This window comes from Sabethes cyaneus, chromosome 3, assembly GCF_943734655.1.
Source record: "Sabethes cyaneus chromosome 3, idSabCyanKW18_F2, whole genome shotgun sequence".
Taxonomy (NCBI): Eukaryota; Metazoa; Arthropoda; class Insecta; order Diptera; family Culicidae; genus Sabethes; species Sabethes cyaneus.
This window is the reverse complement of record NC_071355.1, coordinates 10989642-11013756: the sequence shown is the minus strand read 5'-3', so window position 1 is coordinate 11013756 and position 24115 is coordinate 10989642. Positions and strand designations below refer to the sequence as shown.

General features: G+C 42.4%; 1 protein-coding gene across 1 annotated transcript; it reads left to right on the top strand.

Moving 5' to 3' along the window:
- The first annotated feature begins 15139 nt into the window (after nt 1-15139).
- On the top strand, nt 15140-18995 carry LOC128739258 (uncharacterized). Its single transcript, XM_053834735.1, has 3 exons — nt 15140-15146; nt 15213-17979; nt 18041-18995. Exons 1-3 carry the CDS (start codon nt 15140-15142, stop codon nt 18993-18995), a joined length of 3729 nt encoding a protein of 1242 aa, XP_053690710.1.
- Nucleotides 18996-24115: the final 5120 nt, after the last annotated feature.

Here is a 24115-nt window from a genome sequence, read left to right as displayed (position 1 = left end):
GGAACATCACGTAAGAAATCCAAATTGTGTTCGCCAGTGAAAGATTTTTTTATTCTATATTAGAGAGGTTTTCAGCCTGCGGCTGTTTCGCCTCTTAGTGAAAGATTAGTGTAGTTTAGTGGCCACGGCCTATAAAACAATTTTGTACGCTGAGTTGAGGAGGGTTTCACCTCGAAAATTGTTATTTTCGAGGTGGCTCTTCTTGTATGTGGTATCTTCCAATCAGTTTGCCGGAGGTTGCTCCCCTGCAGCCCCTTCCCTTAATATTGAAACTACGGACCTTTCTATATACGATTTCGTATAAATATATCAAATTTAAACATTATTATGGCGAAGTGTATGCTACAATTCGATACATTCTAAGGGGGATTCTGGCCAGACGTCTACAGACCCGACTTATGCATCAGACGACGAGTCGTCTGCCGGGAATTCAAAACGGTTTACCCTGGCTAGATCGTTTTCTCAGTCCGAGTCCAGTATCCAGCTCCAGTCGTAATCCAAACTCAAATTTTCCAAGATCTTTCCAAACCAGGTTTCTTCCAAATTGCATCTTCAAATAAGCACTCCTATTTTTAATTGTTCCCAAAATTCAATTTCTCCTCTTTATTCAAAATATTTTTTGTATAATTTTGCAAAGGTGAACCGAGTTTACATGGTAGCCACCGCCCAAGCAACAATGTAAGTTTTATTGTACTCTTATGGTGGTTTTCAAGACTAATTTTGGTCTTAAAAGCCATCATGAGAGTGTAATAAAACCCAAATTGTTACCTAGGCAGGGATGCGATCAATATTCGTGCTCAAGGAAATTTAAACGTTTATAACTTTTCAAATTTGGTTTCTATGTTTTTACGAACTGTTTTCCTAACTCTCTTGTTCTCCCACCTTTCTTGCTTTTCTGAGAAGTGATCAGCCGATCTCCCGAAGCGTAGTCGCTGACCAACGGGAACGATCCCTCTGATTGTATCCCAGGTCCCTAATCACATCGTCACACAGTGGGACCATTCTGAAAAAAGACGGTCAAAAGTATTTTCTCTCCTTTCCTGACGTTTTTGAGCTTAGGTGTCTTCGGAGAAGTTACTTAAAATACTCTTTTGCATCTTTTTACTTCTTCTTACAATTCGATAAGAAGGGGTGAGAGGTGGAAAACCCAATATGCCCGAGCAGACCCGGCCGTGATTTTTATGCATACTTCTACAATATTCTACGGCGGTTCAAGCGGCGCCAACTATAACTGCCAGTAAGTGCCTATTAACGTAACAAGTTACTTGTAAATCTTGTAAATATAATAAAAATTTTGCTTAAAATCACTCTATAAAGCAAATAAAGCAACATACGATATTTACATCTTCTAGAAAGTTATGTATAGTGATGATATCAAAAAGCTTATAGAACTTGTCAAACCAGTTAGATAAGGTTTTGTGGGTAAAAAGCTAATAAACTGATTTTAAGAGCTCACTGCACTGCAAAAAGCCAATTATATCTCACAAAACATACGATGTAAATACTTAGTATCTTCGGCAAAGTTTGATAAAATTTATAATTCTACAATTTTGTTGATCACATGAACTTGCTATCTAGTTCCTATAAAAAGATATTTTTTTTAAGTGTGACATCCCCTTAATATCGAAATGTAAGAAGAAGTAAAAAGATGTAAAAGTGTATTTTAAGTAACTTTACCGAAGACACATAAGCTGAAAAACGTCAGGAAAGGCGAGAAAATACTTTTGATCGTCTTTTTTCAGAATGGCCCCACTGTTCGTCACTGGTATTTTTTCTACCAGCCAAGTGCCGGGTTAAGGAATTCCTCTCCATTGTACTTGATCCTGGGCTACTCGACGCCAATTCGTTGCGCGTCTCGACACACACAAGTCGCTCTCAACCTGGTCGAGCCATCTAACACGTTGAGCCCCTCTATTCATAGTGCCGGTGGAATTCACTGCACTGTCGTCCGGCATCCTTGCGACGTGTCCAGCCCACCGTAGTCTCCCAACTTTCGACAATTGTACGATGGGAATCTCCCCAAGTAGTGTCTGCAGCTCGTGGTTCATACTCCTACGCCACTCTCCCCAATACGTTTGTACTCCGTCAAAAATAGTCCGCAACACCTTTCGTTCGAAAACGGCAAGTGCACGTATGTCTTCCGTAAGTAAAGTTACTGTCTCAAGTCCGTAGAGGACTACCGGTCTCGGTCTGATTAGCGTTTTGTACATCGTCAGCTTTGTGCGGCGGCGTATGCTCCTTGATCGTCTTGCGAAGGGAAAAGTAGGGTCGATTTCCAGCTTGAATGCGTCGTTGGATCTCCTTACTCGTATTATTGTCGGCGGTGACCAGAGATCCCAAATATACGAACTCATCAACCACTTCCAGTTCATCGCCGTCAATAGTCACTGTCCGTGGTAGGCAAACATTGAATAACATACAGGACAGTCCATCCCCTTGCCGCAACCCTCTACGCGATTCGAAAGCACTCGAGAGTGTCCCCAAAACGCGCACGTAGCACATCACTCGTTCCAGACTAGCTTTGATCAGCCGCGTCAGTTTGTCCTGAAAACCGTGCTCGTGCATTATCTGCCATAAATGTCTGTAGCTTGAGAACCGAAGAAGATAGCGATTTGATTCCTTCTAACAAAATGTGCGTTTTCTATGCGTGTGAAAGTGCTCGAAGGCATGATTTATGAGAAATAAACACGAAAGAAGATATAAAGAAAAAACGAATTTTTTGGTCCACTCCAACCAAAAAACTTTACCTAAAATTTAATGATGGTAATGGTCCGAGTCGATATCCGCACTCCGTAAGGAGCGTACGTTGGTGATGTTCGAGAAAAACCGGCCCTCGATAAGAATATGGTCGATTTGGTTCGAGGTTCGTCGGTCAGGAGATCTCCAGGTGGTTTCGTGGATATCTATGTGGGTAAAGAGAGCGCTTCTGATCACCAAGCCTCGGGAAGCTGAAAAGATGACGCATCGCTGGCCGTTATCTTTCGTGTCGGTGTGCAAGCTATGGGGCCCGATCACCGGTCTATACATTGCTCCCCTGCCGACCTGGGCGTTCGTATCCCCTCATCCGATTCATCTACCGATTTGGCCTGCTTTTGTTGGGAACACGATTACATACATCAATCAATCCACCTATTTCGTCTGTTTTGATAAATTTTATCAAAATATTAGATATATTAGATCACTAGATCTATTAGGTAGATTAGATAATTTGGTCGGTTTAAGTCAATCGATTAAACATACCGACGAATCAATAGATCGCCCTGTTAAACTCCCAAAAGCGTCGTTGCAACAATCGACCGATTCGTGGGGTCCAAATACGGGCGATTCAGCCGACGCGAACCTACTAAATCGGGGGAAAAGTAGGAGGAATTTATTATTGGGTGGTATCGAGACAACACTATGCCTCCTTTCCTGATGGTATACGACCTTAGTTTCCAGCGGGATTGGTAACCCGATAGGGATAAAAGTTGCTGAATAAGAGACTGAGGACCACTATCGCGTCTGTGTTACGCATTTTCCAACCATTCACCAACATTGATCAACTAAAAAGAACAATTTCGAAATTGAATTTACCAGGTTATCGAGCTTGCGTTGCTGGAGAACTAACCGATTATTAAAATGTTGGAAATATTTAAAAAAAGCTTACATAAATATTAAATCTAAATTTCAAACTTAATTGCGGTCAAACCTGATATATGCCAAAGGTTAGAAAAATAGCCACAGTGACTACACCATAGTGCAGTAGATTTAGATGGATTTTTTTCCTAATTTTAAAAAATCCTAGAATTAAAAAGCATTTTGTGGTTAGCAGAATAAAAGTTGGAAGTTCAATTAAATGTAGTCTTAAATTTTATTCGTTTTGGGAATTCCTTTTATGTTATAGTGCAATGTAGCAAAGCAGAGAGGCGTCTCATTTTAGGGGAATATGATTTACCTCAAATAGCTTTTACTTCATTTCATCCAGAGAAGTACAAATTATCCAAGCGGGAGAGCGGGAAATCCGGCTCCAAATAGAGCCCATGATTTCTCTCCACTCAATTTGCCGTCTCGAAACCATCAGGTCGTTTATCGGCAAATCACTCGAGTGGCAGCCACATCAAACATCAATTTTCAATTTCAGATAAACCTCCAAAATGTAAACAGTTTTTTTTTTACTGGCAAGCAAGTATAAAATCAATTGCGCTTCCACACGTCCTTCCGCATCATCATCATCATCATCATCGTTCTTCCGCTATTGGCATCGCATCATCAACCCCACCCAGTCGTTCCATTCCGGCAGGATATTGTTAACAAATCGTTTCAAGCGCATATATTTACTCTTACACCTCTCGGAAATAAAATCGAATCTCTTCATTCGGCTGGAGGTTTCACAGTGTCTTGAATACCTACATGGCAACGGCAATCGGAGCTAGCAGGCAAGCAAACATCTCAAGTGAAACGCTACAGCATCCGAATTCCTTCTCGCTTGTTTGTTTTTTTTTTCTTCTCTATAGATGTTTCAAAGGAAAAGGCAAAAAAACGACCAACCAACGAGAAAAAGAGGCCAATGATGAAGACAACATTCCCTGCTGAATTGTTTCAGGATTTTTTCCACCCACTTTTCTGTTCGGTTCTGCCTCACTGGCAATTGGAACTCGTGTGAGTAGGTAGGTGCCACTTCCGGGGAAGGCAAAAAAGGAAGAAAAAAAAATACTTCGCTCCAATTCGCGATAAAAGTTAGACAAGTTTTTACCGCTGCTGCTGCTGCTGCTGCTGTGCTGCTTTCGACGGTTGCTGCCATGGGAACCAGTCTGACACAATGGGAAAATGAAGTGCCAGTGACATTCCTCCGTAGAAGACAGATGGCAGAAGGATGGGAAAGATTATTATTGAAAGTAAAACCTGGTTCACCTCTTTGTTCACTGCCGTCAAAAATCTTCTTCGCTTCATTCAATGTCGATTGCACAAATCGCTTGGAAATCCTTCGTTCCTGTGGAGAAAAAGTTCGTCTGAAAATAAAAAAAAACGTTTTGAAATGTGCGAACTTTTTTGAATGGGACCCCTGCGGGGAATATTTGCTGATGTTCTCCAGAAGTGCAGGAGATTACACGGGTAGGTTAGTGCAGGGGGCACGTAAGAGCACAATTCTGGATCTTTTTTCTTCCTTCAAAGCGTTACTAGAGAAACATAGGGCAATTTCTTTTCCCCTCATGTATCCTACTTCGAAGTATGCTAGAGTGAACACATGCACTTCAGCTTTTTGTGAAAAAGTCGCGAAGAAACTATGTTTCAAGGTTTTTTCTCTGTTGTATCCCAACGAACCGAAGGTAAATTTTATTTCTACTGTCTCGGAGAACGTCTAAGCTTGAAAGAAACTTTAACCAGACTCATCCTGTCCGCTTGGTGTGTGTGTGTGTGTGTGTGTGTGTGCAGGGAAAGTTTCCACAGCAAATGGGCGGTGGACCATTGTTTTTGTTCACCGTGCCGTGCGAGGTTCGCCCCAATCCCTCTGTCCGCAAACGCAAGCACGCGGCGATCGTCGGATGTTTGTGTCACATAGTCATAACGGTAGGAAACAAGACAGTAATTTTCCGGCTTTACGAGAGGCGAGAAGAAAGAGTTAGATGTTTGGTTAATTCAGCTGACAGGCACTACTGATGGTGGTTTAGGTTTCATAGCTTGTTCATAGTTTTGCTGGTACTTTTGACAATGTTTCCTTTTATGTTTATGGTAAAGTGATCAGATTTTTTTTCTAAATGTTTGCGGAACATTTGCTAATTTGAAAAATTGGTTTTGTAGAACAGAGCAGATTCGCTTAGAACAACGAAATTACTTAATTTTCTCAACTGAATGTCCTTTTTCAATATTTTTTCGTGAGTACGGTTGTCTTGGAAAACTCTTCGGAATTTCTAGTAAAAAATCTCTCTCACCTATAGTGTCTCAACATGCAACTGGCACGACAAACGGGACGCTTGGCCATCCGGGACAAGTTATCAAAATCTGGGACATCTGGTCGGCCTACTTTATGGTTTTATTTCGATCACATGTCATTTTGAGATTCAATGAAATATACTTACAAAGTGTTTGATTTTCTATGATTGATATACCATGCTGCATCAATATCCGGACACTTAAGCAGGTCATATGTTTAATATGCTCCGTAAACAATAATTTCGCAACATTCTAGCACAGAGTCACTGTGATTCTAGTAACTGCTTTGTACTATAATCAAATGTAAAGCTTAAATTTGCAATAACACGTCAATTTTACAACGAAAACTCAATAAAATACATTAAAATAAGAGAAATAAACTGGCTTGTCTTGTTCATAAATCCGGACACCTCACATCTTAGTGCATCAATATTCGGACACTTTTGAATCATTTTCCGGACAGGCAAAACTTTGTCATGTTTTGTCTAAGAAATGTATACCTATAAGTAAACAACTAATCACTTCTAAAATGTAGTATTAAAAATCATAACTTTATACATTTTTTTACTTTTAATGCCACTTTGGTGTCATTAATGGTACGATTTTAGTCAAGTGCTACACTGACCCTTACATAATCAGAGAACGAAAATGATTAAGTATATCTACATTAAATGCCTTAAAGTATATTGGATTTCCAAAAATTTTGACGGTTCCGTGGATCGAGACTCTTTCTCTTACCACACCTTCTACCTGGTTCAACGTGTCCTTTCATTTTCTAAGAAAAACATAAGGTAGTTACCATCATACATGTCCGGATTTAAAAACATGGTTTTAAGTCCGGACAGCGTAATTATTTATAAAAATACACTTTATTTCACCACTTTAATCAATGACACCGTCTCGATTAATTAAAACTACCCTTCTTTGTTGATGCAAAGCCTAACAATTTGGTTTCTTCGTAATAATAAGTTCCCAAAACCTTAAAACGCGAAAGCACTACTTTTTAGTAATCTGAAAAAACTCGCAGAAAAAGGCACTGTTTGACACCAACGTTACTTTTGGATTTATTAAAGTTATTTCGCGCAGCCTACTTAACCACCGATTATGTTGAAAGGATCCTAGATATATTTGCAAAGTAATCCATATAGCTACACCTCATAAATTGTATATATTATTGTTTATTGAGGATAAATTAGAGAAGGTGTCCAGATATTGGTACCGTCAGGGATTTGATGCAGCATGGTAGAGCTGCAAGAGCTGCAAAAGGACATTTGCTGGTATTTTTTTGTTTATTCATTGTTTATTTCAATGTTTATTTCTATATTTTCCAGGGAAAAGCCTGTTGAAGTGTTGTACCTTTCGAGCAACTTCTTCAATAGGCATAAAAACCCTTTTCACTTTATAAACATTATTACAATAACTGAGACACCTTCCAGTGAGCGAAGCTCTTTTAAGGAAGTGTGCTGAGATAATAACATTTGTAAGTTTCACACTGGATTTTTATACATAATTACGGTATGACGGTGATGGGCTGCGATGATCGATGGGTGGCGTTTGTTGGTGGTGGGTGGCGGGTGTTGGACCTAGGAGACAATGGAAAGAGCAGAAGAAATAAAGCGCATCGATGTAATTAGGTGAGGAATCGACGGATTTATTGTTTGAAGGTTTGTTTCATTAAAAGTTTGAAGTTTTTTAAACTTCTGCTGGTTTTGATAGTATTTGGCAGAGCATTGTAGTGTTTACTGGCGGCATACGTAAACCTCTTTTTTCCAACTTGGGTTCTACATCTTGTGAGGGCAAGGTTTCCGACTTGTCTTGGGGCACGTTCACTGTGGATTCTGCTGATTATCAAGTTGTGATGGGTTGTTGTCGTTGATAGTAGTTGGTGCATGAAAGTAATGAGCTGCATCTCATGCATAGCTCTTATCGGCAGGATCGGGTCACTGGGGTCCGTGTAGAGCGACTCAGTGGGAAGCAGGTACGGTTTTTTGAAAACTATTTTGAGGCAGCGATTTTGTATGACTTGTAGCTCCTTCAATCTGGTTTTGTTTGCTTGACCCAAATTGCTATTAGGTACTGAAGTCTTGAATGGATTAGTGCGATGTACAATTTGGTTAACCAGTTACTTGGAATACTTTTGAGTTGGTTGATGTGTGCTGACCAGCTTAACGTTGAGTCCAAGGTTAGTCCCAAAAAAGTATACTCAGCTACTTCCTCTATAACTTCACCATGAATCTCCAAAATTGCACGGGGCGGTAATCGTCGGTACGCAGAGTGAAACAGCATGTATTTCGTTTTTCCTAGGTTCATCGAAAACAAATTTGCACTGAAGAAACCTCGTAGCAGGAGAAGATCGTGCCTGATTTGCTCCTGTATTGCGTCAATAGAGGATCCTTGGTAGGACACAGACACAGTTGTCATCAGCAAAAAGACGCAGTTTTCCTTTGAGCGGCAGGTTGGAGATGTCATTTATGAACAGCAAGAACAATACAGACCCTAAGTTACTGCCTTGTGGAACTCCAGTAGGTATCTGACGCAGTTCACTTCAATGTTCGCCAATTGAAACATACTGTTAGCGGTTATTGAGGTAACTGTTTAGTGACGCTTTTGCTATCCCTCGTATTCCAATAAGTTCTAATTTTTATAGGATATGGTCTATTGTGGCGAAGGCTTTTTTAAGGTCAATGAACAAAGTGCCAGCTATATTCCTGTTATCTAACGAATCATATATGTCCTCCACAAGATCACAAGTGGCACTGAGCGTACTAGAGCCTTCGCGAAACCCGTACTGATGAGCGTATAGCAATCTGTAATGATCCACATTATCGTTTATTCTCTTTACAAGCAATTTTCCAATAATCTTGTCGAGCACAGATAAGCAAGAGACTGGACGGTAATTGTTCAGGTCTTTCGGATCACCGGATTTGAAAATTGGGACCACACGAGCAACTTTCAAACATTCTGGATACATTTTTCTTTTCTTTTCAACGACGTATAGCAGTCGGCTTTTTTACTTTTCTGTTGGGGAAGAATAAATGCAATCAGGCAAGCGTCATAACAAAACCTTGATATAAGACCACAGAGTATAGACGGCTTAGTGGTGTAATTGGTTAAACAACACGCTCAACTGGAGATTGGGAGCTGTGAGTTCGACTCTCACCTTCGCTAAGTCTATATTTTTGGCCTAATATCAAGAATTTTCAGTTTGCCTGAATCTACATTTCTCGCATTAAGCATTTATTCTTCCCCAACAGAAACTGTCCAATCAAAATTATTTCATTAAAAACATCGGTTAATAACGGTGCGAATATGCTATGATGATCTTTTACAAAGTTGGGAGGTATACTGTCAGGACCAGGTGACTTCTTGGATTCCAAATTGTTTATCAGAATGATGATTTCATTAATGGTAGCTGGATTTAGAAACATAGAAGTTTGTTGTGGGTTTGCAGTCCAACCTTAGATGGGTGTCTCGGTTTCTGTGTATAGCGGAGGCCAAATTGCTCCCGATGCTACAGAAGAGGTTATTAAAGGACGAGCAAATTTGCACCATGTCAGTGATTTTGGTCTCACCATTATGAATTGATGTAATTTGCTTGCGCTCTTGTCCCTTTCCTAACGCACTATTCACAATTCTCCATGCATCTTTCTGACTACTGCCTGCTAATAGATTTTCAAAATAATTTCGTTTGCATTGTGCCTTCCGTTTACGTAACAAAATTGACACGTGTGTTAATAATCGACTTGAATCGACTTGAAAATCCTCGGGATTTCGTCTACTCCGCTTCAATAGTTTGTCTTTAAGTCGAATGAGTTCCCACAGGTCAGCTGTCATCCACGGACAAAAACCGTTTTTTTTGAATCCCAGTCAGCAATTTGGTGAAAAGTTCATTTTATAAAGTGCTCAAACGGATGTCATCTATACTGATTTGTCTGGGATGTTTGACAAACATGCCAATCATGCCATTACGATTGCTAAATTTGAAAGACTCGGTATCAGTGGCATATTATTGCGTTGGTCCAGTTCGTACCTCGTAGGTCGTAAACTGATTGGGACAGTTGCGGGTTTTCAATCAAATGCGTTTCCAGCCTCATCTGGAATCCCACAAGGTAGTCATTTGGGACCGTTAATCTTCCTATTGTACTTCAATAATGTCAACTAAGTATTCAAAGGTCCTCGTTTATCCTTCGCCAACGATATGAAGAGCTTGAGACTTTTACGAATTGGTGCAATCTGAACTGCATGCTCGTTAATCCTGAGAAGTGTTCCATTATTTCCTTGGCCGGTATTGGAGAACCCGTCATTTTTAACTACAAGCTACGTGGTACAGAAATCCAACGTGTCGACCAGGTAAAAGGATCTCGTTATTTTAGATTTAAACGGCACATTTCCTATAGACAAGGCATCCAGAACATTAGGATTTCGCATCGCTAAGAGCTTCACTGACATATATTTCCTCAAGGCACTATGCTATGCATTTTACTCGTCCGTTCGACTCTTTAGTGCGGTTCCGTTGTCTGGCATCCATATTACCAAAACGGGATGCAATGGAATGAATCAGTTCAGCGCCGCTTCTTACGCTTTGCTCTCCGTCGTCTACCATGGCGAAATCAGGTCCAGTTGCCGAGTTATGAAAGTCGATGTCGATTAATACACTTGGAGACACTACAGATATGAAGGAAAATCGCAAGAGCTCTGTTTGCTGTCGATACGTTCCTTGCAACGTACCTACTACGGACGAAACGGAGCTCATTGACAGGTCTACAGCGAGTTTTCAATCGGGTTGCAAACGCATTTGATTTTAATTTGTCACGTCAAACGATCCGTTGGAACTTTTCTATGTCCCATAAATGCATAACAGTCCCATCTGACTTTTCACCACTTTTGAGATAAACCTTGGAATCATCTTTAAATTAACTATTCTTTCAATATTTCAAACAAAAAAATTATCTTTGTTCCCAAAATGTTGAAAAAAATATCAAATTTTGTCAGTCCCATATTACAAATAATCGCATAACAGTCACAGTAGTAAAAATATATCAATAGGCATCTGTTTTTTGCAAATGTCTGGACCGATTCGACTGCAACAACTACCAAACGGAAGATTTTATGGCCTAGAGGAATACTATTGAAGAGAATTTGAATCGGATGTACGGTTCCGAAGTTATAGTCGAAACAAGTTCCGGAATATATGGAACATGAACATAGAAGCACCTTGAATCACAACAAACCCATCATGTGATACCTATAAGCACACGGATTTGCAAATCTAGACTATTGGTAGTCGTATAAAGTTTTCAAGACGCCATTGGCCACATCTAAACATGTCCGTGAATGTTCCGGATTCCTCTACGGGGATCAGTTTCTGAATTTAACTAAAATACAACTTGTGACATCTCTAAGTCGGTACTCGAAATTGCAAAACTAGTTCATTTGTTGTCATATATAGTGTCCAGGATCACATTGGTCATACTCGGACACGTTTTGAGAGTGTTCCGGACACACAGGGCGGCGACCAGCTTTTGAGTCGGACAAACCCCATCATGCGATCCCACTATAAACTCAAAACAACAAATCTATAACTATAAAAATGGATTTCTGTCTGTCTGCCCGAATGTTCCTTATAAAATCGAAAACTACTGAACCGATCGGCGTGAAAATTTGCATGTAGGGGTTTTTGGGGCCACGGAAGGTTCTTATGATGGTTAGAGAACCCTCCCCCCACTAAGAGGGGGGGGGGTCTCCCATACAAATGAAACACAAATTTCCTCATAACTCCAGAACTAATCAAGCAAATGGAACCAAATTTGGCATGTGGGAGGTTTTGGAGGTAGGAATTTTTTTAATGATGGTTTGAGACCCCTCACCCCTGTGGTAGGGGGATAAGGACTATCATACAAATAAAACGGAACTTTTTGCGTAAATCAAAAACTAATCAAACTCGAGAAATTTTAGACTCTTTCATAAAACATTAATCAATAACAAACCACCAAAAACTATCAATAGTAACATTAGATAATTCAGCGCGAGACGGTCACTGGCCTCGAGTGTTGCCGGCGACCTGCCATCGGAAGCGCCGGCCACCGCGGGGGGCAGCCCCCCGTAGAGATCACCTCTATCTAGGTTTATTTATTTTCCTAGATCTACTGACCTCTATTACTTTCCTTCAGTTGGGTCAACCCTGCGAAATGGTACTTTCTACGAAAATATATTCCGTGCAATGGTACATCCCGTGTAAGGTTTTTCGCGAATTGGTGTTCCGCAAAATGGTATTCAGCGAAATGGTTTATAATGATGGCGAATATTTAAATGCTATCCGCTTTATTTTATCAGGCTAAGCAATTGCGGGAGTTGTTTTCTACTTTACTGTGAGGGAAATTTGTATGTTAAAACACCCGTGAACTCCACAGAAACTTGCAAAACTCGATATTGTAACAAAGGCCATCCGAGATTCACGATTTATGTACAACACAGTTTAATTTGTGGCAATACGAAGTTTGTCGGGTCAGTTAGTTACAAATAAAAGGAAAAAAAGGCCAGGAAGAGATTTGAGTCAAAACGGACATTTTGAACAATTAAATTGAACGAGCACGTGAATTATCACAACAACAACAACACGAGGTCTTGAAAATACTGCCAAGCAACGGCAACGCAAGGATCAAGGCATGCTGTGACTGTTATGCGTTTATTCTTGCTTATTCTAGCACAAATAAACGCATATCAGTAACTTCGACAGTTTTTCTAAGTTTTGGATCTAATTTTAAGTTAGGTACTTGTGAACAAATTGCTTGTAAAAGAATTCTGTTATGTACATCAAGTGATTGTATGACGATTTGGACGATTTGTTTCCAAAATCGATCCAATATTAAAAAAAAATTATCGCGGTTTCAAAAACGTTTTTAGAAGTTGCACGTTTTTGCAGATGTGACTGTCTTCCATTTATGGGAAATATATAAATATACAGTTTTTTTTCCCTAAATGACGACTAAGAAAACTGTAAGTGTTTGAAATTTCTTGACTGTGATTGTTATTAGATTGAGTTACTCATCCATCATTGGGACTATGTCGACTATGTTGATGTCTACTTAATGACTTATTTATTAGGTGTACCGCAAGGCCAAGAACCGCTAGCAACGATACTTTATTGGATAATTTCAAGGATTTAGGAAGAGGAGAAACTACCGGAGGAGCGGATGAAAGGTGTGGTTTGTCCCATCTACAAAAAAGGGCGATCGGCTAGATTGCTGTAATTATCAGGCAGTATCAGGCGGACTTTATGGCGGCCCGTGCTACTACGGATAGATTTATTATTTTTCGACATATCCTCTAGAAATGTCGGGAGTACAACGTGCACAGGCATCATATGTTCGTGAATTTCAGGGCAGCATACGGTACAATCGAGCGCGAACAGCTATGGCAGATAATGCACCATCATAATCAGACAAAGTGATCCGGAGAGCGAGCGTCGATGCGAGAGGGACGATCTTCAGCAAGAGCAGCCAACCCCCAGCCTTCACAGACGACTTCGACATCATTATTAGAAACCTTGGGACGGGGTAGGTAATCTACGCCAGACTTAAAACGGAGGCAAGGAAGATTGGGTTACAAATCACTGAGACGAAAACCAAATATATGGTAGAAAGAGGATTCATAGAATGCAAAGTTTGCCTCCCACTTACAGTGACTGTTGATGACGATGAACTGGAAGTGGTTAATAAGTTCGTATATTTGGGATGTCTGGTCACCGCCGATAACGCATCGATGCACGTTCGAATCTCAACTGGGAGAGGCTATAAAAAAGTCAGCAGCATCGTAGCAGTAACCCAGCTGGTTACTAAAACGCCAAAGGTCTGTTTCCAAAAGCAAAAGGCTTTACTTTTTCTGTGATTTTTGAAAAACGAATTACCGGTACCTTTTGTGCTGAAAATATAATAAATCATATAAATTACTGGAAGCGATGCCACAAGAAGTCATTAACTCCTGTGTGCTACAATGTTGGCTAATTGGAAAACTAAAATGATTTCCGGCTCAAGTGTATGAACAGACGTTTGGAATATTTGTTGAGTATTTCATTTAGCTGGCCTATGAAAAAAATATATTTTTACATTCAAAGACTAGAGCAATCCGATTGAATCGTTACAAGAAAAACTCCCACACAGCAAACTGATCCTCACGTATGCTTCTTTAATATTTGAACTAATTCCAACGTCGTATCGAATTCATGCGATCGCATACGAAATCAGCCAGATGGGGAAGAACAAACCTATCACCTTGCCGGACGCCACACCAATCTAATCCTTCGGCAACCCGTACCAATTCGAAATATCCTTTGCCACCTACTTCGGTCGGCACCGGAACGAACATCGAATTAGAGTAACATTAGAATCTAAGCACACACACATTGTGCGTACCAATTCCATGCCCATTTTCCAGATAATTACGCACTCGCCGCACCCATAATTCGACAGCAGGGCAACGACCGTGTTCTCGCTCGGGCTTTCACGGTTGTAGTATAAAACCCTGGGATAATTTAATAGCGAAAGTTTGTAATTAGTTAGCTTCCGTACGTACTACCTACGAAATGTTTGTGCGGAACCGGCCGCCCCACACGCAACGACGACGACGACGTCGTCGTTGGAGAGTCCATCCAGCGATAAAGTGAGATTAGTCCACACGGCGACGACGGTCGGTCGGTTCAGCCGAGCAGATTCGGCTGACCGGGGGGAAATTTGGATGGACCTGCAGCACTAGAAGAGGTCCCACCAATCAATAATGATTTGATTGCAAATTCAGCGCAAAGTCTTCCAGCACGTGTGTGGGATTATCGGAAGCTTGCAATGGAAAATGGCCAATCGGTATCGTTACGACGTACGCCATAAAGATACCGAGTTTGGTCTTTATGATTGACTGCGTTCGATCGGTAATTATTACGTCATCAGATACGGTGGGCAAGTCCTTCCACAATCTCTCCGGTGCCGACTTCGAGCCATTGGATAATCAGATTAATTCGTTTTTACTCGGTCATATCACTTGCAAACACCTTTATTTTGGCGGAATTCGGTGCATCCAGACGGTGAATTTTACGATGGGTCGCTTATCTTCCCATTGGTTTGATTGTTTTATATCATCTTCCGGCGGAATTGTAGGCCATTAGTCGGCTATTTAAGACCAAATTTCGATTAGGTAACGGTCAGTTTCGGTTTTTGGGTTTTTAATCGCGCAGCGAGAAATGAACGGTAAGTAAAACACGTCTGCCTACTATGATTTGTTCTGAGTTTTGTGCTTCTTCTTTCTGTGCACAGTTACATGGACCATAGTTGGTCTGGTGTTGGTAGTGCTTGGAGCGGCAGTTTCCGGACAGGATGATCTGTGTGAAGACCGGGCAAACTTTAGCCTCGTTCGGCATGAGGAGTTCTGCTACCGGTACTTTATATGCATCAGTGGCGATGCCTATTTGATGCGCTGCAGCGGTGATTTGTGGTTCGATGAAGAAACGCAAAGCTGTCGTAGTCCGGAGCTGGTGACCTGCGATGTGGAAGAACCCACTACGCCTGCACCAGTGCCAGGAATCTGTGAAAACGTGGAGAACAATCATCTGGTGATTCATCCGGACTTTTGCAATACGTACTTTATCTGCATCGGAGAGCAGGGGACGGCTGTGGTTTGTGCGCTGGGATTGTGGTTTGATCCAGAGCAGCAACTGTGTGTCAACGCGTCAGATGTGGACTGTCCGCATGGTCCAGTGGGAGCTTCCAGATGCCGAGACGTGGAAAATTTTGTTTCTGTCCCTAGTGACAAATACTGCAATCGCTACTACAGGTGTATCCATGGATTTGCTTACCCCATGCTTTGCCCTACTGGTGAATTTTTTGAACCCGGTAAAGGCGAGTGTACATCGGAAGTAGATGTAGAATGTGACATGGAACCGTTCGAACCGGATGAAAGTCCAGTAATGGGTGTATGCGAATTTACGCCAAACAATTATCTGACGCCGGACCCTACGGTATGCAATAGATACTACATTTGCGTTAATCAGCTAGGTTGGTCAAAACTATGCGCTGCGGGATTGTGGTTCGATGCAGCTGGTCAAACGTGTCGCGAACCAGGGTTTGTCGATTGTCCACTGGGACCACCGATGCCCCCAAAGACTACAACAACTCCTTTCAGCCGCTGTGATGGCGTTCCAAACTTGGCCTACGTTGCAGGCGACGAATTTTGCTACAGCTACTTTCAATGCCGAGAGGGTGCTCCGTTCCCAATCACCTGTAGAGACGGTCTCTGGTTTTCAGTGGAAGCTCAGATCTGTGTCGAACCGGGTACATTTGAGTGCGATCTTGATGATTCTTCACCACCAACTACTCCAACTCCAGGCATCTGCACGAATGTGGCTGACGGTGTCCTCGTTCAGCATCCCTTACATTGCAACCAGTACTACCTATGTGCCGGCCAAGTCGGAGTTCCAACAATATGTCCCGTAGGCTTATGGTTCGACGAGCTTAATCAAATATGCAGCAATCCAGCGAACGTAAACTGCCCGCACGGACCAGCAACGCCTGCACCCGATCCGTTTGCAGTGTGTGAAAACGTCTTTGAATATCGATTCGTCCGCGACGAAGACTACTGCTATCGTTACGTGCAGTGCATCGGTGGAACTCCATATCCTCTCGTATGTCACGACGGACTGTGGTTTGACCAGGAACGTCAGACATGCGATCGTTCGGAATACATTGAATGTGACGGCATCCAGCCACCCGACGTTCGACCGCCAGACTACTCCGGATCGTGCGAAAACATCGAAGATGGCCTACTAGTACCTCACCATACCTTCTGCAATGAATATTTCCTCTGTGTTCACGAAGTCGGATGGCCGATCATTTGTCCTCTCGGGTTGTGGTTCGATGTTGAGCAGCAAACATGTTCGCTTGCAGGGCGCGCCCAGTGCCATCTGGCACCCGAACGTCCACCGATCAGCGAAGATCCGTACGCCATGTGTCGTGGAATTCCGGAGAACGCTTACCTACGCGACCCAGATTCCTGCTACCGGTACTACAAGTGTGTGAGTGGTTCACCTTTCCCAATGATCTGTCCCAACGAACAGTGGTTCGATGAACGGCAGCAAAGCTGCCGAAACGCCACGCTAGTCACATGCCCAATCGAAGAGGAACAAACACGCCCACCTCCGACGCAGGGTGTGTGCACCGGAGTAGCCAACTCCGTTCAGGTCCCGAATCGACGAGCCTGCAATCAGTTCTACACCTGCGTCGACGGAGTAGCATTCCCACAGATTTGCGCCTACGGACTTTGGTTCAATGAAGCCGAACAAACCTGTTCGCCGCCGACAGAAACCAGCTGCGACTTGGGACCTCCCACGACGACTACAACCGCACCCCATCCGTGGGCATTGTGCGACGGTATCCCAAACTACACGTACGTTCCTAGTCCGAACTACTGCTACCGTTTCTTCCAGTGTATCGATGGAGCACCATTCCCGATGCATTGCGCCGGTAATTTGTGGTTCGACCGAGAGCGGCAAATCTGCGCCGACTCCCAGGAAGTCTTTTGCATTGTCAATCCAAATCCGCCGGTTGTTCCACCGACTCCGGGAATTTGCTCCGGTCGAGCCAACGGACGGCAGGTTTCCAGTCCACGAGCGTGCAATCAGTTCTATGTCTGCGTAGATGAGATCGGTTATGCTCTGGTGTGTCCCGATTCGCTATGGTTCGACGAATTTCACCAGATTTGTTCGTCACCTTCCTTTACATACTGTCCACTAGCTCCGGTAGTAACCACACCATCACCATACGAACGCTGCTTAGACATACCCGATTATGGCAGCGTTAGAAATGATTACTATTGCTACCGGTTCTTCCAGTGTATAGAGGGAATCTCTTATCCAATGATTTGTCGAGTCGGACTTTGGTTCGATGCAGAACGTCAAACGTGTGATTTAATGCAAAACGTCCAGTGCGAACTACGTCCGGGAAATCCCGGACCAATCATTCCAACTCCAGAAATTTGTGCGGGGGTTCCCGACGGAAGTTTCGAAAGAAACTGGAGCTTCTGCAATCAGTAAGTATCTCTCTGGTTTAGTTTCATTCTCACAGAACTAATTAAACGATCAATTCGATAGGTACTATCTTTGCGTGGGGGAAGAAGCTTTCCCGCAGATCTGCCCGGATGGTTTATGGTTCGATGACTACCGGGAAACGTGCAACTTTCCCGCTTCAGTCTACTGCCCGCTGGGAGCTTCGACTGCAGCACCAACACCGGAAGAACGATGCTACGGAGTGCCAGACCTATCGTACCTCTCCAACGACGTTTACTGCTATCGATACTACCAATGTGTCGATGGAATTTCCTATCCACTGATTTGCGGTAGCCATTTATGGTTTTCGGAAGCGTCACAATCCTGTCAGAGCGTTGACGTTGTAGACTGCGATGGAGAGACTCGTCCACCGGACGTCCCACCGACTGAAGGTATCTGCATCGGACTGGAAAACGGTCGCCAGGTCCTGAATCCTGACTTCTGCAATCAATTCTACGTATGCATCGATGAGGTTGGCTTCGCACAGATTTGTCCGTTTGGACTTTGGTTCGATGACTTTTCGCAAAGCTGTGTCTCACCGTTGGAAGCCGAATGTCCTCACGGATTGAACCCCACCGTGCCCCCTACCGAAAACATATGCTCCGGGATACCAGACGGAACTAAAGTTGCCAATCCAACGGATTGTGCCTGGTTCTACATTTGCATCAACAATGCAGGATTCCGGTCGCCCTGTCCGGAAGATATGCTTTTTGATCGAAACCAGCTACAGTGCGTACCGGCCGACGAAGCCGAATGTGCTGACGATGTAGGGCCCAGCCCCGCTCCGGGTCCATGCTACGGTGTTGAGGACGGTACACTGGTTAGGAATCCGTTCAACTGTGCGGCCTATTACGAGTGTTTGAACGGTTACGGGTATCCCTCGTACTGTCCGTCCGGGCAGTACTTCAGCGAAGAACTGCAGCGATGCGATGTGGCGGAGAATGTAGACTGCAGCGTAGAGGAAGAGTCGACTACGCCGGAAGCTGACGAAGAGGAATGAATTGCTGTGTAGTTAAGTTTTCCGAGATTAAGCAGATCATTCCATAAATATCAGAGAGCTACATGTTAATTAACGATCAACGATCAACATGTTAATAATCAACGGAATCCGATAGCCTGAAAGAAAAATGTGAGTATTTAAAGCACATAAGTGAACTAACTTCTTCTTCTGCCTTTCAACAAAGCAAAAAATAAACGTTTTATCGTAAACCCAGCGGAGGAGAATGGAAAGATATCAATCACTGGGTATCTAAGTCTTTCAAACTCGCTATTTACATCCCAGTAGCAGCAAGAAACAGCCTTTAGTTGTTGTTTTTCGAATCATTGCGCAAAAAGATCATAGAATGTATTGGATTTGTAAATTCAAATCGCACCAATTTGAGCCCTGATGTATAGAGTAGAGATAGATCAAACCAAACAAGGAGAAAACAGCCTAATTTCTCTGGCCAAAATGTGAATTTGGAAATAATTACACAAAATCAAGAACAAAACTACTGCTGTCCTGTTTATTACGAATCCTTTGCTCACTTTGAAGACATTTCTCGAGCAACATGTCAAAAGGTCCTATGTGCAAATGGGAGATTCCTTTCGTGTCTCCTCTCTCACACCTATCACGGCGAAGCGAATGCATTTTAAGGTATGTGCGTTACCTGAAACGATTGCTGGCGTTATTAGCTAGCTAATCGTTACGTAAAATCGTAGGAACAAGAAGAGAATCTCTCATTTGCATATTAGACCTTTTGACATGTTGCTCATGATTTTACCACTTCGATCTCTTTTTATCAGTAGCACATCCTTACCACAACACAATACACTCTTTGGTCATCAATCTTCCAATTTTTTATTTGTTTTTCAATTATTCACTTTTACCCGGGGGTTACTCGCATTTACTACTCTTCCAATGAAATGACAAATGTGAGCATATCTATCTTCTGTTTATATAAGAAGCTTATGTCTGTACCGAAAACCAGGTCTCTGACAGCACGTCATAAGAGGCTTATCGGTAACTAAAAACAGGTCCCTGACAGGACGCCAGGCTTGTGTAGCAATGGGTTGTATTTTCAGTCACCTCACTGGTCGACTGCTGGACTGCACGATTGCTCAACTGATTGACTAGACTGCTCGACTGGACTGGTCGATTAGACTGCTCGACTCAACTGCTTGATTGTATACAGATCGATTTGACTGCTTGACTGAACAGCTCGACTGCTTGACACATTTGCTTGACTTACTACTCGACCCGACTGCTCGACTTAACTGCACGATTGAACTGCTGGACTGGACTGTTCGATTCGACTGCTCGACTGGACTGCTTGACTGGACAGTGTTGCGATGAAAATCGCCGAGCACGCAGAAAATCGAAAAGCGAACAGTTCACTGTTTTTGGCAACACAACTTGTGTTGATGTGTGTTTCACTGCATATTGCAACACGTAGGAAGATCGAAAGTAAACAAACCGCTGCACTATGGGCAAAAACGATAGAAAAAACATATGCAATTAAGACACGGCCTGCAGGCTGATAAAATATACGTTATCCTAAGTAAAATTTTCCGGGGAATCGCGTGGTGCCGACCCCTTTTCTGTTTATCATCGGGAAGTGCCCTATTTTGCTCATTTTCCCCTATTTTTAATATTTTTCACCCTTACTGGACTGTTCCAAGCAAGGCTTTGAGAAAACAAAAGTTAAAAACCTAATAATTTTGTGTAAAATAGTCCGCAGAATCGAATAGGGTTTATCTCATTTAGCTTAGAGCACTTTTTTTTTGGTTGAGCTCCCGTTATCAAACCAACCATACCAAAAGGGAATTCAACCAAAAAAATTAATGTGCTCTAAAATAAATGAGATAAACCCTATTCGATTCTGCGGACTTTTTTACACAAAATTAGTAGATTTTTCCGGTTTGTTTTCTCAAAACCTTGCTTGGAACAATGCAACAAGAGTGAAAAATGTTAAAAATATGGGAAAATGTGCAAAATGGGGCACTTTCCGACGACAAACAGGAAAGGGGTGGAAACCACGCGATTCTCCGGAAAATTTTACATAAGATCACCTATATTTTATAAGCCTGCCTTTTTTCTCTCGTTTTTGCCCATAGTGCGCTGTTGAGTTGAACAGCAAATTGAATTATTAATATAAAAATGATCTATTTATCGAGTAAGAAGTAAAGCTTAGATTGAGACTTAGAACTAACTTAACCTATCTTACCGCTACGTTAAAAAACTCCGTAAGTAAAACTAATCATTCCTAATTAAAAGTGCTATAATAGACATAAACTTACAGCAAATCAACGAGCAAGTCATTGTTAGTGCCGTAAGAGTTAGTGACGTACATAATTTGCTTAAAATATCATACTAGTAAGTAATTGAAAGCCTAAGCCTAAGTGAATCTAATTAGAAAATTATGTACAATTCAGCTGATTTGTGGTATCGCCGTATCAGAAAGATTGGATCTAATCTGCACGAGGAAGATAAAAACGGATCTGAAGACTAAATTTGTAAGTTTAAAACAAGTTAAAACGCTAAAGTTAAATTTAAAATAAAAATTGTATTTACAGTTTGATCAGTCGTGAAGGAATACGCTGATATTTATTAAACGGTTGAAAGAATCCCAACAAAATCAAAAAATTTATCGTGATTTAACCTCAAAAGATGGATACCGAAGGATACGATTGCCAACTGTGTGATGCTTCCAACTTAGTCTTGAAATTAGGCATTACATTGGGAATGAAATTAGGCTTGAAATTGAATTGGAATTGGCTTAAATTGGAATTGAAATTGTAAGTGTACTTGAAATTGGACATAAATCTGAACATCAAATTGGACACGACACTGGACATGAAACTGTACTTTAATTGTCATTTGTAGCTGAACTTGAAAATTGAATTTTGCTGACAGAGAAGTTGGACTTGAAATTGAATTTCAAAATTGACACGAAATTGTAATTGAATACGACAAGGAATTGATCACGAATTTCAAACCAAATTGGACAAAAGGTTGAACTTTAAATTAGGACTAATTTTAGTTGCAACTAGGCATGAAATTAGACTTCTGTTGGACCTGAAATCGGAGCAGAAATTCAACTTGAAATTGGACTTGAAAGTTTACATGAAATTAGATTTAGATTAGACCTGAAATTGGATATGGAGTTTCACTTGGTGCAGTGCGATTCGTGTGAGCAATGGGCTCACTATTCATATGCTGGCGTCACTGAAACGGTGAAGGACCAGGATTGGAGTTGCGGCAAGTGTGCCAACAGGCTTCAAGTTCCGATAGGGCAAAAAACCGTGAAGAGTGGTAACCGAAAATCGGCCGAATCGGGGAAATCGAAAAGCGATAGTGGATCTACATTTGGGAATGGCGGAACGTTAGATGATGCCCTGAAAGAGCTGAAAAAGGAGCAGCGTGCCAGAGAAAAGGCCATAGAGGAGGAAGTGATACTCCGGGAAAAGCTGCTGGAAATGGAGAGAGCTCTGAATGAAAAGCGACGACTTCAGGAGTAGGCATTTCGAGAAAAAAAGTTGTGGCAAGAATAGGAGATGAAAGATCGTTTGTTGCAGGAGGAACGCGAAATGCTGGAACGAGAATTGGCTGAAGAGAAGGCATATCAAGATAGACGCAGAGAGATGCTCAATGAATTCGCAGAGGCGAAAAAAGCTGTTGCGGAAGCTGTTGTAGCTCGCGTGGTTGTGGATGTCAGAAAAGACGCGAAAGAAGCTGAACCTTCCTTCGAGCAGAAAGTCAAATTTTGGCTGAAGAAGCAGACCAGTGGGAAGGCATCCGTACCCGTTAATGAATAATATAGCGTTAATAGCGTTACTGAAAAGCAGGTAGCAGGCCCGTCCAGACAAAGTTCGGTGAAAATGTCCCGAGTTTGCAGATAGCTGAAGAGAAGGATGAAGATGGCAGTTCGTCCGAAGAAGCAAGCGAATACGAATCCGACGATGTCGAGTGTCATTCGGAGAGTGAAGAAGAAGCGCACGGGAGGTTTAAGCTGTCTCGTAAAGAACGAGAAGTGCTGTCTCGTCTGTTGGCTGGCAAGCAACAGAAGCAGTCATCGAAAAAGCAGCGGCTATCACAAAATCGACAACCGTCAGAAAGGAAGCAAAATACGTTGTCCAAGGAACAAATAGCGGCTAGACAAGTCCTCTCCAAGAATCTACCCATTTTCAAGGGTGAACCGCAGCTGTGGCCCATCTTCATTAGCAGCTATGAGTATTCAACGCAGGCGTGTGGTTTCTCAAATTTGGACAACTTGAAGCGGCTCCAGGACAGTCTACAAGGAAGCGCACTCGAAGCGGTTAGAAGCCGGCTAGTTCTTCCAAAACCCGAAAAGCTCCTGAAGATGCTGTTGCTGAAGGTACGCAGCGCTCCAGCCCCGAGAGCCGATCGCCTTGAATCCTTTATTCAATTTGGAATCACGGTGAAGCAACTTTGTGATCATCTGGAAGCTGCCCATCTATCAGATCCTCTCAACAATCCAATGTTAGTGAACGAGTTGGTAGACAAACTTCCGCCCAACTACAAATTGGATTGGGTCCGCTTCAAACGGGAAAAGAGAGGATCGCCGCTGCGTGTGTTTACTGACTTCATGAACGATATCGTGTCGGACGTGTCGGAGGTATCTGAGTTCTCGACGCTCACCCTGTGCGATGCACAGTCTTCTGGAAAAGGTAAGCCGAAGAACAAAGAATTCATTCATGTTCATAGTTTCGAACCAAATAACGAAGAAAATTGAACAGTTCTTAAGCCATGCTGGGCCTGTAAGAGGACAGATCACAAGTTGCGCTTTTGTGGTGATTTTAAAAAGCTTATCATTACGGATCGATTGAAAATAGTGGAGCAACATAAACTCTACGCGCTGTGTTTAAATATTCACGGCAAAAGTTGTTGCAATTTGAAAGTGCGTTGCAACGTCGTTGGATGCCACGGTGAGCACCATCCCCTGCTACATCGGGCTGAAGGAGTTGTTCAGTTGCTAAACGTGGAGTGCCATACCCATGGACGCTTAAATCGTGCCGTAATTTTCCGTGTAGTACCGGTTACACTCTATTTTCGGGACTATGTACGATGGATGTACTCGCTTTTCTGGACGAAGGGTCGTCCACTACGCTCGTGGAGGA